Source organism: Podarcis bocagei, assembly GCF_964188305.1.
Source record: "Podarcis bocagei genome assembly, chromosome: 1".
Lineage (NCBI taxonomy): Eukaryota > Metazoa > Chordata > Lepidosauria > Squamata > Lacertidae > Podarcis > Podarcis bocagei.
In genome coordinates, this window is record NC_138125.1 from 138,712,313 (window position 1) to 138,729,403 (window position 17,091).

Sequence of the window (17,091 nt, forward strand, 5' to 3'; positions counted from 1 at the left end):
CAGTTGGATATTACTACTACTACTATTTAAATTTCATAGAATAGAATCATAGAATCATAGAATCCTAGAGTTGGAAGAGACCACAAGGGCCATCGAGTCCAACCCCCTGCCAAGCAGGAAACACCATCAGAGCACTCCTGACATATGGTTGTCAAGCCTCTGCTTAAAGACCTCCAAAGAAGGAGACTCCACCACACTCCTTGGCAGCAAATTCCACTGTCCAACAGCTCTTCTTGCTCTTCTAGTTTCCTGCTTGGCAGGGGGTTGGACTCGATGGCCCTTGTGGTCTCTTCCAACTCTAGGATTCTATGATTCTTACTGTCAGGAAGTTCTTCCTAATGTTTAGGTGGAATCTTCTGTCTATACCACCCTTCTACTGAAGTTCACAGGGCGGTTTACAATATAAAAACACAAAAATACATGTCATAACAAACAAAAACAATACCCCCCCAGTTTAAAAGGCAATAGGTGGTTTAATGGGAGGCCTGGGAGAAGTGGAATGTTTTTGCCTCAAAATAAGTAAGCAAAGCACCAGGCAAGCCTCCCTGAGGAAAGCATTCCACCAATGGGGAGCCATGACAGAAAAGGCCCGTTCTTGTGTCGCCACCCTCTGAGGAGGCACACAAAGAAGGACCTCAGATGATGACCACAGGGTCTAGGTTGGTTCATATGGGGAGAGGCAGTCCTTGAGGTTTTGTGGTCCTGAGGATGAAGGAGAAGGAAAGCAGAGAAATGGCATTAATACACATTTAGGGAGGAAATTCCTGGCATAAGGTGCAGTAATGGAAAATAGGTCATTTAATGAGTCATTGCAGGCAGCTAATTAGTCTGCTAGGGTAATGGTAGAGCTATAGGGAACAGAGACTACAGAACAGATAGAAGAAATGAGAGCTAAGATACCGGAGAAATGTGTTGAATACTTCAAAAGTAACATGCTTTTGCTGCTACAGATGGGAATCCATGGTTGTGAAGAGGGGTTTTTTTTGGTCTAAGGCAGAAATGAGGAGCCTGTGATTCTCCAGAAGTTGCTGGATTATGACACTTGTCATAACTAACTACTTGCCATGCTGGCTGGAGCTGATAGAAATTGGAGTCCAGCAATATCTGGTGGGGCCACTCCGGTTCCTCATCTCTGTCCTATTGGATAGGAAATGCCTTGTCAAAAACAGGATGGGCTTATCACTCCTGCAAAAAACTGGGGCAAATGCTGGCGTGGGAAAGAGACTTACTGTGAGCTCCTCTTTCAACATGACTAGAGCTGCACAGGAAGAAGACTTTGTGGCAGCTCCTCACCATGAAGGTGGCATCAAAAAGTGGCCAAGCAGTAAATTGACTGCTCAAATCTCACCCTGTTCTTGACAACTTGAGTAGATCTAGGTAGCCACATCACTGCATCTGTAAAAGAAGGGGGAAAGGTGCTGGAATAAGGGAGACTTGTCTCATCTCTATTTGGGTAAAGAGAAGCCATATCCTCATTGGATTGGACCCCAGAACCCTGCTCTCTAGAGAATCGACTTGATATACAGCCATTTCAGAGCCAGTGTCTCATTCTTCAAGAAAGCAAAATTCAACATGTTTCTACATCTTCTCAAATTGTAGCTCAGAGTTCCTGGCACATCGTCAAGTGCTACACTCACTGGTCTTACTAGAGGTGCCACCTACAACATCATAGTGGAGGCAATTAAAAATAGGAGAAGGCACAAAGTCCTTGAAGAGGTGGTCACAGTGGGCAATGTCGGTAAGTAGAAAGGAAGCACTTTGGGGGAAGGGCTCCACTCTTCTTTTGTGTAATAACCTTGGTTTAGGATCGCTGATAACTATGGTGTCCTTGTTTGGTTGGATTCACACTTGTATCACACTAATCCTTCATGGAGTTCAGGATGGCATGCATAGGGGTCTCCGTGCCACATGCCAGTTTAACCTCCCAGGGAGGTTAGTTAGAGAGAAAGTGACCCTGGCCAGCTTCATGGCTGACCGGGGATTTGAACCCTGTTCCCCCCGCTACTGCAATCTAACCACTGCACCATTTTAGCTCTCAAACTCCTCTTTCAATTGTGTGTCTTTCAGCATACATTTCTGCCTGTTCTTTTGCTTCCTCTGAGTTATATATTCAAATAATCTTAGTGGGAGAGGAAGCCTGTTTAAGCAATGAAATCCAGATCATTATCTGAACAAAGATAATTAAGATAGATTTTTGTGCTATTTATCGCTGCATGGAGACTTCATTCTTACTGGCACCCTTTTGAGTGTGTGTGTGGGGGGGGATTGTTTGCTAAGAAGTACTGCATGTTGTCATACTACTTTTCATTCTGTGTCCTTTCCAGTTCCTGGAACATCAAACCAACCAACAGATGACTCATGTTATGATACATTCACTGGCTCCTTCTACTCTGTTGGGGAGGAATGGGAAAGAATGTCTGAAACTGGATTTAAACTCTGGTGCCAATGTTTAGGCCTTGGCAGTGGACACTTCAGATGTGACTCTTCAAGTGAGTAGCTTCTTGAATTCATTTGGCTCTATTTCTAAAATTTGAGGCAATAAACCCCAAATACCTACACCTCGCCCCCCCTCAGAAGGGTGGTGAGGAATCCCCAGCACAGAACTATACTACAACGCCAACCAAGTGCACCACATAATCCCATGCATTCCAGAAGACGAAACAAAACAATGGATACACCTGGAGAGAGACGTAATCGAAAATACCCCCACCGTGGCATACCCATTCCTCCCAAACATATCCCCACAACGCTAAACAGGTTCACACAGACAATGCTTAAAGCATGGAAGGAAGAAGCAGGTAAACTGTCCCCAACCCCAGCCCCACTAAACCCCCTGGCTCACCACTCACTATTCCACCACGCAGCACAAAACCTCCAGATAAAAACCTGGCAAGCCAAAGGCTTATACCGCCTAGCAGGCTTCTACAAAAACAAACCCACATTGACACAAGAAATACAAGGCAAACTAGGGGACACCCAAATGCCCTGGTTAACACACCACCATTTTCATTGTGCTGTGATGTTAGACAACCCAGAAAAGGGGATAGCACACATTTGCGTAGCTGGTTGTACAATGGACAGTATAAAAGAATATGTTCTACTGTGTCCAGTACATTCAAAAAACACCCGCAATGCCCATCGTTTCAGGAGATGTTTAAATATCTGCCCTTAACAAAAGCTGAGGGAAAAACTTTCAGTTGGCCCTGCGCTGGACTGGAATTATTAACTGTGAAATATAAGTGACCCTGCTATTTGTTGGATTTAAACCCATAAAACATAATCCAGCTAGAGCTGTCATTAATTCTGATATACACCAGTTTTTTTCCAATTAAAGTTCAGTATTTTGTTTGCTGCAGGACTTTACCAGCTGACTACCCTGATGCCAATCACTTATATTCTTACGTCCCCCCCCCGATAAAATAAGACACCTAATTGAACATTGCTTCTTCTGTGTGTGCTTCACATTTACAGATACTGACAGCCAAATCAACAACTAAATAAATCCTGATAACCTGAAGACAATTTGATAAAACCTAAATACTATGTCTTGATCATATTGCAAGTTATAGCCCTCATTCCCAGCCTTGTCATATGTATCCTAGCAGCATTAGAGCTTTCTAAAATAATCTTAACAACTCTCTTAACAGCCAATTCACTTTCTAAATATGTTCATGATATGTTCCAGTGGTGAAGCACTGCTCAACCCTTAGCAAGATCAACTGCTTCTAGCTCACCCTGGAATAAGTGATGGTTTAAGCAGCCTCATGTAGCAATCACAGTAATGAGGAGACCAACAGCAGGTGGATGTGGCTGAAACACCCTAGAATTATTTTTTGGATAGGCGGGGACTGTTACCTGGGAACAATAACAGAGGAATTATTTTTTATGGATACTAAACATGTCAGCCCCCTTTTTACTTCCAAGCTGTGCCTAGCTGCCAGTTGAGTGGATAGGAGCTCTTTATCGTTGAAATATTGTTCTTTGTCAAGAGCTCCTTCTACAAACCTGAGGCTTTTGTCTATGGGACCCTAAGCCCCAGAATACATCAAGTGACCAACACACTGTCAAACAGGGCTCAGTGTGGATTCAGCATCACTTTATTGATCTGTCGTTTCTTTGGTTCCTTCAGAGTGGTGTCATGACAACGCTGTGAACTATAAGATTGGTGAGAAGTGGGACCGGCAAGGAGAGAACGGACAGATGATGAGCTGCACTTGCCTTGGGAATGGAAAGGGAGAATTCAAATGCGAACCTCGTATGTATGGACATTACCTTTCTTGATGTATAAAACAACATTCCTGCTTCTCGTGCTTGTCCCCAAAATAACCTAGAAGCGAAATCTAGGGTGCTATTCAACTGGGTTTCACTCAGAGTAGATCCATTGAAATTAGTGGGCCAAACTTATGGATCTACTCTGAGTTAAGCATAGTTAAATGCCACCTCTGGTGATTTATTTTTCAGAATTCACCTCTAGTGATTTATTTTTCTGAATTAAAATGAAAAGTTGGGGTCCGATTCCTGTCCTCTGGGACAATTCTTCTTGCAGGAGTGTTTAACTGACAATGAGGGTGTTCTGCACAGGGTTGTTCATTCTTTATACCACAAAAGGCAAGAAAAATGTGTTCCTGCCATCAGGATAAAGCTTCTGCCCAGTTTAGGTGCTCCCTCTTACAGGAAAGCACTGGCAACTCATGGCCCTACTGCCAGTGCTGGTGGCCATAAATCAACAGTACTCAACTAGGTTTTCTTCCCTCCTCCTCTTTTCCACAGGCTGGCAGGTAGGAGAAAACCTGAACAAAATCCTGCCAACCTGTTGATGAATACCACACTGGAGATAACCTCCTAAATTGTCTTAAGAATCTTCCTGGTATAGGTTGGCACTGTTCAGGTGGATTTAACCTGAGATGTTTTGCCCTCCAAGTGGCAAAGTACATGCCAATTAAAATAATTGCTTGTTCCTTGGCTTTTTTTGTAGATGAAGCAACTTGCTATGATGAGGGCAAAATGTACCATGTAGGAGAGCAGTGGCAGAAGGAATATCTTGGGGCCATCTGCTCCTGTACTTGCTATGGAGGACAGCAGGTAAGCATTCTAATACCAGTGCTGTGACTTATAACAGGCAGCATGGTGTGTGTGTGAGAGAGAGAGGGGGGGGGAGGCAGGAGGGAATATGACATACTTGCAGAATCTGGACATATTTTGTGGCTAATGCCCACTCAGGTTCAGAGTTCATTACATTTTAAGTGACTCTACAGTAACAAGCACTACAAATGAAATTGTTAAAGGGGAGCCTAAAGCAGATATAAACATGTGACATTATGCATTTTTGCCTGGTTTTACAAGCATGCTCAGTATACAAAGTCTGATTTACCAATACTAATGCCACTTTCAGAACAAGTACTTTTGCAGCACTGTGGATGAGCTGTTTAGAGCTGCCTAGGTGACACAGTGCTGTTCCTGTCTCCTAACATGTCTTTCATTCAGATAGCTTTTGTAGGATATGAAAGGAAACAATTGTGTATGCCACTTTTCTTCAGGGACAAAATTGAAATGTGATATATATGGCATCTTCCATTCAGAATCTCATGCTAAAATGAAGTGTTTGTTTATTTAAAGGGCTGGCGTTGTGACAATTGCCGTCGGCCAGGTGCTGCGCTCTCACCTGAAGGTTCTCCTGGTCACACCTATTCACAGTACTCACAGAGACAGCAACATACTTCAAATACTGTAAGTATAGAAGCCCCATTCATCTGACAGCAGTGGCTGTTCAGCACTGCTCACCATTGTTACTAAGAATGCAAATTCCTGGGAGTCTTCCACTACAGACAGGCAACTTCTGTTAACTTCATGGGTCACCCAGCAGTTTCTAATCTAAGAGACTGATCAGATGCGGAGCTTCAGAATCAAGTGCTTTTAGTCCAACACCAAAATATTTAGAATAAGTTAGTCATCTGCATGGCCAGCCTAAAACAGTTCTAAACCACTTTCATGTGATGACTAATCAAACGTTCCTAGTCTGACTGCCACAGGGTTCCAGTTCCCACAATATCCTACGGTATGATATGGTATGAAACAAGACTGGAATGCAGTTTGTGTCAAGAGTGAGTGTGTTTATTGGACATGTCCAGGTTAGCAGCAGAAGGAAGGGAAACCAATACAGCCATCACTTTGATGAATGCAATGGAGCAGGAACATTTCCATTCCCTTCAGCAGAACTGCTGCCCATCCCTCCACCTCACAATTCCTCTGTTAAGGGTTTGCATTGTGAAATGTCAACAGATGCAAGTATTTTGGCTGAGCAAGATACTTTCCACCTTCTAGACCTGTTGAGCTGATTTCCTTCCTCCTCCTTTCTTCCAGCAGAATGTTCACTGCCCCATTGAGTGCTTCTACCCTTTGCATCTACAAGCAGAGACGCCAAATCGACAAGGAGACTAACATCAGCCAAGGAAAGTCTTTCTTGCCAAGACCATCCACTCTAGAATGCTGCTAGAGGAAAGCAGGTCTGCTTAGGGTGGCCCGAGTGCCTTTCTCGGCTTTGCTCAACTCACAGCTTCTCCAAGGGAGGCCACTCTTGGAGTGTCTCAAGACTTCTTTTCACAAAGGATAGTTGTATACTGTCTTCTCTTTTGCTCAGTGTTTCAATACCATTCAGTATTTTCCCTGAAGACAACTCATACTAACTCATAATTTGCTCAGCAACCAGTATCCATAAGGGATTAAGGGGAGGGGCGCTCCTGCCATAGGGAATGAATGAAAATCCAAAGTTCTGTGTTCATCTAATTGCGCAGCTACCAATAGGGACTGCAAACCCCATCACTGTGATATCTAAAAATATGCACAATCCTAATCTTTCTAAATTATCCTAATTTCTTTCCCTAGCGGTATGTTTGTATCTCGTACTGTTATTTATCAACATTGTTCTTCCTTTCCCTGCTCCCTCCCCTCCCCCTCAGTGTTTTTTTAACAGGAAAATATATTAAAGAAACTTAGTACACCATTGACAGAGGAATTTGGTATAATTATGATCAGTGATTATTTTTTATACTGTAAGTGCCAAAGCTTTAACTACTGTGGGAGACAACTCTTTTAATAAAAAGATTTACAATCCAGCTGTGTGTCTAGTTGTCTCTCTCTTCTTTGAATTGTGTAGCTCATCCCTGGAACTGGAACATGGAGCTCTTCTACATCCCATTTCTAGGCACTGAAGTACAGGTGCTGTATAGCACCATTGGTGCAAGCGTGGATCTATCCCAACATAAAAATACATCTCCTTTATATTTTTTGAGCTTTTTATGTTTCAAAACATCACCAGTCATGTCTCCCCTGCTCATTACCTCCCTCATTGTAAGATAGATTAGGCTGATAGGTGGCAACTGGCCTAAGGCTGCCCAATGAGTTTTGTGGCTGAGTGAAAATTGAAACTGGAATCACTAATTCATACAGCAAATGAAATTCTCTCTCTTAGCCTTTATTGCTACAAGACGCTTGTCTTGTGAAACAGGTGAAGAAAGCCCACCCTGAATTTATCATGGGGGTGAGGCATCTTTAGCCTACCTTGATGGCCTTTTCTCTACTCTTGCCCCATTCTGATCTAGACCATTTGAACTAGTCAGGGGAGGAGGTGATGGTATGGAAAGGTTTTGCTTTAGGGCAACAAGAGGGGCTGGTGTTGAATGTTGATGCTCTACGCCCAGTGATTCTGACCCTATTTTTAAGGCATTTGGCAACAGTACTCCCCGAGATCTTAACCGTCTTCAGTCACAACATGAAACACAAGGCTAAAAACATACAGAACCCAAGACTGCCATGATTACAACAACAAAATGCTAATACTGTAATACAGCTTTTGTTACACAGTATAGCTTGCAATACTGTTAATGTTGCTATCATGAAAATTGCTGTTTGCAGTCTTTACTGCAGGTGTCAGGGCTGGAGTCTGATGCAGGCCAGAAGAAGCAGAGCCAGTTGTTAGTGAAGTTAACTTTACTCAAGGCAACAAACATAAACTCAACAACACTCTGAGTAGGTCTTGCCAAGACTGATTGTCCCCACCTTCTACCCCCTCTAAGGCTCCTCTCTGCCAGATGTTTCCAAGCAGTCTCAAACTGCATCTGGGCATCTCTAATCTTTGTTCTGGCCTACGCATCACTCTGCGTCTCCTTTGAGACAAGGGGCGGGGGCGGAGTAGATGTTAGGTATTTGTGATCAAAAATACTTGAATACATAAATGGTTGAATATAAATCTTTACTTTGTGAAATACATTACAAATACTAACAGGAGAGGCGGGCTTCCTGTCGTCTTCTGCAGCCTCTTGCCTGCCCTCCTCTGCTTCAGCCTCGCTGTCACCAACTTGCCCTGCTCACTAAATCCTGTTGACCCAACAGCATTCCACTCCTTGAACTCTCCTGTGTGCAATCTCCAATCCCTGGGCTCTGAGCCTTCCTCTTCTGGGGTTTCCCTTGGTGGTTCCTCAGCTGATGCCTCCCACCACTGTTTGTCACCTAGCCATTCTCTGACAACAGGAAACTTCCCGGGGGACGGGGCGTATGTTACGGGCCCTGTGTGCATAAGCGAAAGTGGGAACCCACTGCAGCTTCCCACCCAACAGCTGTTTAAAGGTTTGGTTGATTGGTGGCAGGGATGTTGGGTCCAGAGTGGGAAAGGGAAGCGGTGGGCAGGGAGGGAGACTGCCTTGCCCCTTCCTACCGTTTGCATGGCTGGCGCTGAAGCCACTTTGTGGCTGGACTTCCTCTTTTTCCTCCAAGAGGACAGGTTGTTTTCACCTCCTTTTTTCTGCCTCATTCAGGGGTAGGCAACCTAAGCCCCATAGGCCACAAGCAGCCCACGGGGGTTAATTGGCCCATGAGCCACCCCCAAACCAAGCTGCCTGCTCGGCAAGTCCCCGTGCGCTGCGCTAAACCGGCGCAGCACGATGTGGGGACTCGCTTCTGCGGCACCAGAAATTGCATCTGCGCAGACACTGGAAATCACACGGACGTGTGCTCAGGTGTGTGCGCAATCCAGCCCAGAGAGGGATCTCTGGAGTGAACCGGCCCAGGCGAGGTAAAACTTGCTGACCCCAGTCTCATTGTTGGCGTTTTTAGCACAGTTCCATTTGTGGGGGTACCGGGATTTGTTGGGTAGCGTGGGAGTGTCTCAGAGTGAGCTCTCTCTGGTCCACCATCTTCCAAGAAGTCCCCGTCGTTGAGTGGGAGAGTGTGGCAGCAGTGAGAGCATCCGCACACCATTTTGGAGCCCTTGGAGTCTTTTTTTCTGGACTTTTGGCTCACTGGCATACTCTACGGCCTCTGAGGAGTGTCTCCTTGGGGGTCACAAGGACTTTCCAGCTCTAACCCACCATTTCAGGTTAGAATTGCAGTATTTATTTCACAATGCTGCATGTATGCAGTCGCATGTGACTCAATCGTGCGCAAGTAAGGGGATGACTGTATTTGCTCCTAGTAAAACTGTCCTAAAAAGCAGTTTATTTTTTAATCAATGCAGGCCACCAGTTCAGTATGTTTGGCACCAAGCTGGTGCCACATCTATTGTCCTGCTTTCCTTTGGGCCACATTAGTGAGGCAGAGAGGGGTCTGTTTGTCTGGGCAGCACAAGACCTCCATACACACTGCCAAGGCTTGTGCCCTGGGGAGGTCACTCAGTGCTGCAAATGCAGCCATTTGACTTCACCCCTGGAGGCACACTCCATTGTCCCTTGAGACAGATGGATGCCAACAGGAGAAACCACCAAGCACATTTTCCTACCTTCATTTGTCACCCAAAGCCAGTTCATACAACCGCATAGTTGCAGGGTCACAAATAGCCCAAAGCATTCCCTCCGTAGGCTGGGCCATGTTGAACCTTGCTTTCAGAGAGATTCATTCAAGTCCCACCACCTCCAACAGAGGTTCCCCCCAAGTATGATTACAGAAGTCTTTGTTTTAGCTGTGCACTTCCAAAGGAGCAACTTGTTAGGCAGTGCTGCTTGAACAGGTTGTGTCCCTCTAGCCAACTACAGCACAACTTGAAATGAGCCAAGAGGCAGGGAGGTGGGTGCTCTTCTGTTCCAAGTTTTGTTCTACTTCACTTGAATACGGCCAGCGTAACTTGGGGCTCTAGATTACACCACACCTGTCTAACAAGAGCCTATGAAGGGTTTTTCTCCAGCAGCTGCAGTTCATTCTCATCTACCATTGCATCTCAACTACACCGAGTGTTAGATGAGCTGGACAGCACCATCTCTTCAACACTTGCCATTGGCTAAATTAAAAATTAAAAAGCTTTAGCTCGCCAGCTATTGACTTTGTTTTTGGTATAGAAAGTAAAGTAAAATCAAAAGCTCCTGTCTATTTAGATTAAAGTGAATTACCCAGGTGAACATACCCACTGTCAGAGCTGCTCGAAGATCCTAGCTCACAGAGGATCACGCTAGCCAGCGATCATTAAGTAAAAGTCTTTATTGAGTTACAGTTCCCATTTTCAAGCTGCTGCGTGCAACTCTACGTCTAGTAGCTAGATCGGCGAAGCTCCGTCTGATTCTCCGCCCCTTGTGCACCAACTTAATATCCTAGCCCTGCTCCACCTTTTCCGCCTGACTGTTCTCCTCTGGGTCCCTCTGCCCCCCGGGGTTTCTTCCTTCCGGGATTCTTCTGACGCTGACCCGGACCCTCCTGCCTCCTTGCGCCTGGCTTTAGGACCTGGCTCCCTTTCCGGGCTGCTTACTGCGCCGCCTTCCTCTGCATTTGAACTTGGCGCGCGCGCCCAACCTTCCACTTTCCGCTTAACCGTTTCTTCGCTCCCCGATGGAGGTGTGGCCACTCCTGACTCATGCCCTCCCTCCTGTGGTGAGCTGCCAGCGCTTGCCCCCTGGCTCCCTTCCTCCTCCCTGCTCCCTAGCGGTGACGCTGGTCCCGATTTCCAACTGCTCTCCTCTGAGTCCCCTCTGGCTCTATCTTCCTGGGGTGCCCCCCTAAACTCCCCCCTTGCCCTGGCCACTGGTGCTCCTTTCTGTGAATCCTCTGATTCACTGGAAAGACTCGGAGATCTCGGGTCGTCGTCATCACTCATCCTTTCTTCTGCCTCCTCCCCTTCGCTCTCTGTTTCCTCCCTTGCCCTTGCCTCTGCTCCTAAACCCCTGACATCCATCCCCCCCTCGAAGCCCCCCATTCCCCCCTCCCCTCCTTCCGGTGCTGGAACTGGGTGCTGCTGTTGCAAAGGGACGAATGTCGGATATCGTTCGCTTCCCGTGGCGGACCTCCATCTGAAGGCTCCCGGGTCTTCCTCCCTGCTCCCGTCGACGACGGTCACCTCCGCTTCCATCTCTGTGCCGCCGTGCTCGAAACCAGGGTCGTCCCCGAAAACGTCCATGTCCGTCTCTCCCTCACTTCCTCCTGGCGGCGTTGCTCGTCCTGGGCATTCCAGCCACTTTCTGCGGAACTGCTCCTCTGGTCGATCGTCCCACCAATATGAGGGTTCTGATGCAGATCCCGAGGGTGACCCCTCCGGGGAACGTACGTCTTGTGTCGGGTCCTCGTCCGAGTCGAACCCCCGGAAAGTGCTGGCCGAAAGCGTGGGCGTGAAAAGCCAGTCGTCGAAAAAGTCTGCTGGCATTGGTCTATGTGGGAAGAGGGCGTGAAACTCGTCTTTGAGTAGAGGTTCGTCCAAAGCGTAGCCCGGCACCCAGCTGTTCGCACTGGCCGGGGTGCCCTCCTTGGCGAGAAAGTATTCTACCCCCTCCTCCCCCCATCTGGAGTCCAAAATCTCCGTGACTTCGTTGATGCGCTCCTTCTGTGCCACTCCCGCGTGCCCTGTTCTGTCTCTGACCGGACTCGGCGCCGTTCCGGGTTCTTGGAACCTGTGCGGTGCCTTGTAGGGAGTGAGCACCGATCTGTGGAACACCGGATGCATTCTGGAACCCTCCGGAAGTGCCAGTCTGAAAGCTACCGGGTTGACCTGCTCTTCGACTTGGTAGGGCCCCAGTTGTTTATGCCCTAGTTTCTTCTTGGCCAACGACCTGGCCGGCACTGCGTGGGCTGCTAACCAGACCCAGTCTCCCACGTGGAGCTCTTCGCCAACCCTTCTGTGCTTGTCCGCTTGTACCTTGTATGCGTGTTTGGCCAGCTCCAGGTGGCGCCTCAGCTGATCGTGGACTTCCTGCAGCTCCGACGCGAACGCATCTGCTGTCTGCGGCTCCCCCTCCCCCATTCTTTCCAGTCCCGGGAAGGTTCTGGGGTGCCTCCCATTGTTGGCGAAGAACGGCGTGACCCCCGTGGACACGTGCTTCGTGTTGTTGTAGGCGAACTCGGCAAGCGGCAGGTAATCCACCCACGTCGCAGGCTGTTGATTTGCATAACATCTCAGGTACTGCTGCATGATGGCATTGACCCGCTCCGCTTGCCCGTTGGTCTGCGGGTGTCTCGCCGACGCCAGGTTGATCTTGACGTTCAGGAAGCCCATCAGCTTCTGCCAGAAATTCGAGATGAACTGCCGCCCCCGGTCGGACAGAATAGACCGTGGCAGACCGTGAACCTTGAACACGTGGTCTATGAACAGTTTGGCGGTTTGCTCCGCCGTGGCCACCTTCGCACACGGAATGAAATGTGCCATCTTGGAAAACAGGTCCACCACCACCAGCACTGCCGTCTTGCCTCTCGAGCTGGGCAGATCTGTGACAAAGTCCAGAGCCACCCTCTCCCAAGGTTCGACCGGAGTTTGCAGCGGTTCCAACAGTCCGGCCGGCGGTCTGTGCACTGGCTTGGCCCTCTGGCAGGTGTCGCACCTCGCCACGTAGTCTGCGACCTCCCCTCTCATTCCAGGCCACCAGAAATCCCTGGCTACTAATTCCACCGTCTTCTCCTTGCCAAAGTGCCCGGCCGTGGGCGCGCCGTGCAGCTGCTGCAGCACCTTGGCGCGAAGGTCGTCTCCCGGCACGTAGATGGCCCCTTTACGGATGAGCAATCCATCTCGTAGCTGGAAACCGTCGGCCGCAGCCTTGCCCCTTTGCACCTCTGCCATCTTTGTTTGCGCGAAGGAGTCATCCTGCAACGCTCGTCGCACCGCCTCCAGGTCCACGGTGGCCGCGGCGCACGCCCACACTGTTGGTGCGAAGATGTGCATGGCGGCCGCTGGCGTTGCGTCCTCCAGATACTGTGGCTTACGGGAGAGGGCGTCCGCCATGATGTTAGTGTCCCCCGGGACATACTCTATGCGGAAGTCGAAGTTCGCAAAGAACTCAGCCCAACGTATCTGCCTCTGGTTTAGGAACTGCGCCGTGCGCCAGTGCTCCAGATTCTTGTGGTCCGTGCAAACCTGCACCGTGTGCTTGGCGCCGATCAGGAAGTGCCTCCACGCTTTGAACGCTGCATGAATGGCCAGCAACTCCCTGTCCCAGATGGTGTAGTTCTGCTCGGACTTGCTGAGCTTCCTGGAGTAAAACGCTCCCGGTCGCCACACCCCCTGCTGGTCCTTCTGCAGCAGGACCGCCCCCACGGCTCTGTCCGAGGCGTCTGTCTCCACCCTCATCGGCCTGCTGGGGTTGACATGAAGCAGCTGCTCTTCCGACGCGAAGAGACGCTTGAGCGCCTGAAAGGACTGCTCCGCCTGCTCTGTCCAAACGAACTTCTTTTTCTTGGAGCTAAGCGTGTCTATGATGGCCGCTGTCTGCATAGCGAAGCCTTTGATAAACTTGCGATAGAAGTTCGCGAAGCCGACAAACCGTTGGACCTCCTTCCGGTTGCGTGGACTCTTCCAATCCAACACCGCTCGAACCTTGGCGCTGTCCATGGCGAGCCCCTTGTCAGACAGCTTGTAGCCCAGAAAGTCCACCTCCGTCACGTCAAATTGGCACTTCTCCAGCTTGGCGTAGAGCCTATGTTGCTTTAGCCTGCTCAGCACTTCCTTGACGTGCCCGTCATGCTCCTGCTGCGATTCCGAAAAGATCAGGATGTCATCTAAGAAACAGACGCACGTCTTGTAGAGAAGTCCCGCCAACACGTGATGCATGAAAGCTTGAAAAACGTGGGAGCCATTTTGCAATCCAAAAGGCATAACTCTATACTCGTAGGTCCCCAGTGGCGTGAACATGGCCGTCTTCCACTCATCTCCTTCCCGCATGCGAATGAGGTTGTACGCCCCTCGCAGGTCCAACTTGGTGAACACTTTTCCCTTCCGCACCTTCGCTAGGAGGTCGTCGATTCGGGGCATGGGGAAGTCCGATGGCTTGGTCCCACTGTTCAAAATGCGATAGTCCACGACCAGTCTTTTTTGGGGCGTGTCTCGCTTTTTAACAAAGAATACAGGACTGCCCCCTGCTGCCTTGGACTCTCGGATGAAACCGCGCTCCAAATTATGATCTATGAACTCCTTGAGTTCTTGCAGTTCGTCCTCTGACATGGAATACAGTTTCCTTTTAGGCAGCGCCGCCCCCGGCAGCAGGTCAATTTTGCAGTCATATGGTCTGTGAGGGGGTAGTCTGTCCGCCTCCTTTTCGCAGAAAACTTCCAAAAATTCTGCGTACTTGTGGGGAATCGCTTGCAGCGTGCCTAGCAGCAGCTGTGACTCCTCTTCCTCTCCTTCCTGCCGGGGCACGATGCAGTGTTCAGCACAAAAGGAAGAGCCGAAGATCAGCTGCCTCTGGTACCAAGCCAGCGTGGGGCTGTGCTTGTCCAGCCAACTCATTCCCAATACAATGGGCGTATCCGATAGCTGAGTGACATTGAAGCTGATGACTTCTCTGTGATTCCCAAGTCGCATCACCATCGGTGGCGTCTGCTTCACCACCTGCCCCCCTAGCAGCTCCCTGCCATCCACCGTGACAACCTGCAGGGGCAGTGTGGCCGGCAGCAACTGTATAGCGTGTTTGTCGACAAAGTCCTGCCCTATAAAGTCCGCGTTGCTGCCCGAGTCCACGGTGATTGGCACGTCCATGGTGATGCCATTGGGCAGCTGGAGAGATGCGGTGAGCCTCACTACTGGTTTGGGCGGGAGGGGGTTCACGGGCTGTAAAATTTCTGGGGACTGCGGCACTAACACGTCTGGCTGGGCCCCAGTGCCTCTTCCTCCAGCCAGACTGCGTCGTTTCCCTGCTGTGGTCCACCTTGCTGCGTCGCTGCAGTCACCATTGCTGAGGCTGCAGTGAGCTTGTGGGGCCTCTGGGGACACTCTTTCGCCATGTGCCCTGGCTCCTCACAGACGTAACACTTCCTGTTCCCTCTAGGAGGCTTCGCTTTCACTGCTGCCGGTGCTAGGGCTCTGGTTGCTGACTGAGCCCTTGCACCTCCCACCTCCATAGGTTCCGCTCCTCCTCCTGGTGGAGGCGTGGATTGCGCCCGCGCTGCGTCTCTGGGAAGGAAGGAGGAGCCCCTGGCTGGTTCGCGCCCTCCACGCCCTTCGTCCCTGCTCCACGGACGTTCTTCCAGCCGCACCCCCACTGCCAGTGCCCTCTGAACGACCTCCTGGGTGGTCCGGGGTCGCTCCCCCCTCGCGATCTCATCTTTAATCGAGCTGTGCAGCCCCTCCCAAAAGAGGTCTCTCACAGGGGCCGAATCTCTGTCCCATTCCAGGGCACTGACCAAAGCGAAAAAGCGGGCATGATATTGCCTTACGCTGGCCCTCCCTTGCCTTAGTCCATGCACCTCCTTCCGGGCAAGATCCACGTCAATGCTTGATAAAAAACACCCATCCATCGCTTTAATAAAGGCATCCGCATCTCGGAGCGCCGGATCCTTATCTCTCCATAGATTGCGCAGCCATGCTTTAGCATCCCCATGCAAATGGGACATGATGAATCCCACCTTCTCTTGCTCATCTCTAAAGTCTTTATTCAGCAGTTGCAGTGCGCACAGTACATCTGCTCTAAAGTTGGGATACTGTTGCAGGTTCCCATCGAAGTGAGAGACCAGACCGCCTGTACGTCTCGCCAACCCAATTCCCTCCTGTCTGGGTGTCTGCTTTGTAAGCACGTCTAACCTGACTTGGAGATCCCTGCAGGCGGCAGCTGCCTCCTCCTCTCTCTTCCGGGATGCGAGAGCCTCTGCAGTCAGTTGTGACACTGCTTTTCTGAGTTCCTCTATCTGCTGCTCAGCCGTCATGTCGGCTGCCGTTCGTGAGCTAGCTGGTAGGCACCTGCTTCTCTCCCCTCCTCGAGGCTGTAGATGCCCACACTTGGGAGACGGAGCTTACTGTCAGAGCTGCTCGAAGATCCTAGCTCACAGAGGATCACGCTAGCCAGCGATCATTAAGTAAAAGTCTTTATTGAGTTACAGTTCCCATTTTCAAGCTGCTGCGTGCAACTCTACGTCTAGTAGCTAGATCGGCGAAGCTCCGTCTGATTCTCCGCCCCTTGTGCACCAACTTAATATCCTAGCCCTGCTCCACCTTTTCCGCCTGACTGTTCTCCTCTGGGTCCCTCTGCCCCCCGGGGTTTCTTCCTTCCGGGATTCTTCTGACGCTGACCCGGACCCTCCTGCCTCCTTGCGCCTGGCTTTAGGACCTGGCTCCCTTTCCGGGCTGCTTACTGCGCCGCCTTCCTCTGCATTTGAACTTGGCGCGCGCGCCCAACCTTCCACTTTCCGCTTAACCGTTTCTTCGCTCCCCGATGGAGGTGTGGCCACTCCTGACTCATGCCCCCCCTCCTGTGGTGAGCTGCCAGCGCTTGCCCCCTGGCTCCCTTCCTCCTCCCTGCTCCCTAGCGGTGACGCTGGTCCCGATTTCCAACTGCTCTCCTCTGAGTCCCCTCTGGCTCTATCTTCCTGGGGTGCCCCCCTAAACTCCCCCCTTGCCCTGGCCACTGGTGCTCCTTTCTGTGAATCCTCTGATTCACTGGAAAGACTCGGAGATCTCGGGTCGTCGTCATCACTCATCCTTTCTTCTGCCTCCTCCCCTTCGCTCTCTGTTTCCTCCCTTGCCCTTGCCTCTGCTCCTAAACCCCTGACACCCACACTGAGCATATACCCAAAATGATTCTTTCTCCAGGCAAATTAAAGGTTTTCCTAAAGGAGACAGAAGTGCTGACCCAACTCCCTAAAAAAGCAAACAATTCTCTCTTACACTTTGGGGGAAACCCTTTAGAAATTGAGTCAATTTTGTTG

The 17,091-nt window shown here is 49.9% G+C and overlaps 1 protein-coding gene across 5 annotated transcripts in view; it reads left to right on the forward strand.

Annotated features, from left to right (window-relative positions):
- The window catches only part of FN1 (fibronectin 1), a 77,076-nt gene extending 69,964 nt beyond the window's left edge, over positions 1–7,112 (forward strand). For 4 of the 5 annotated variants that reach the window (XM_081191187.1, XM_081191189.1, XM_081191190.1 and 1 more), the window contains 6 exons: positions 1,600–1,738; positions 2,325–2,489; positions 4,130–4,255; positions 4,976–5,082; positions 5,617–5,727; positions 6,361–7,112. In XM_081191187.1, the coding sequence (XP_081047313.1) occupies positions 1,600–1,738; positions 2,325–2,489; positions 4,130–4,255; positions 4,976–5,082; positions 5,617–5,727; positions 6,361–6,438 (726 nt within the window). In that variant the 3' untranslated portion in view covers positions 6,439–7,112. The remainder of the gene's footprint in view (positions 1–1,599; positions 1,739–2,324; positions 2,490–4,129; positions 4,256–4,975; positions 5,083–5,616; positions 5,728–6,360) is intronic. The other variant, XM_081191188.1, reaches the window with a different exon arrangement.
- The last annotated feature ends 9,979 nt before the right edge of the window (positions 7,113–17,091 follow it).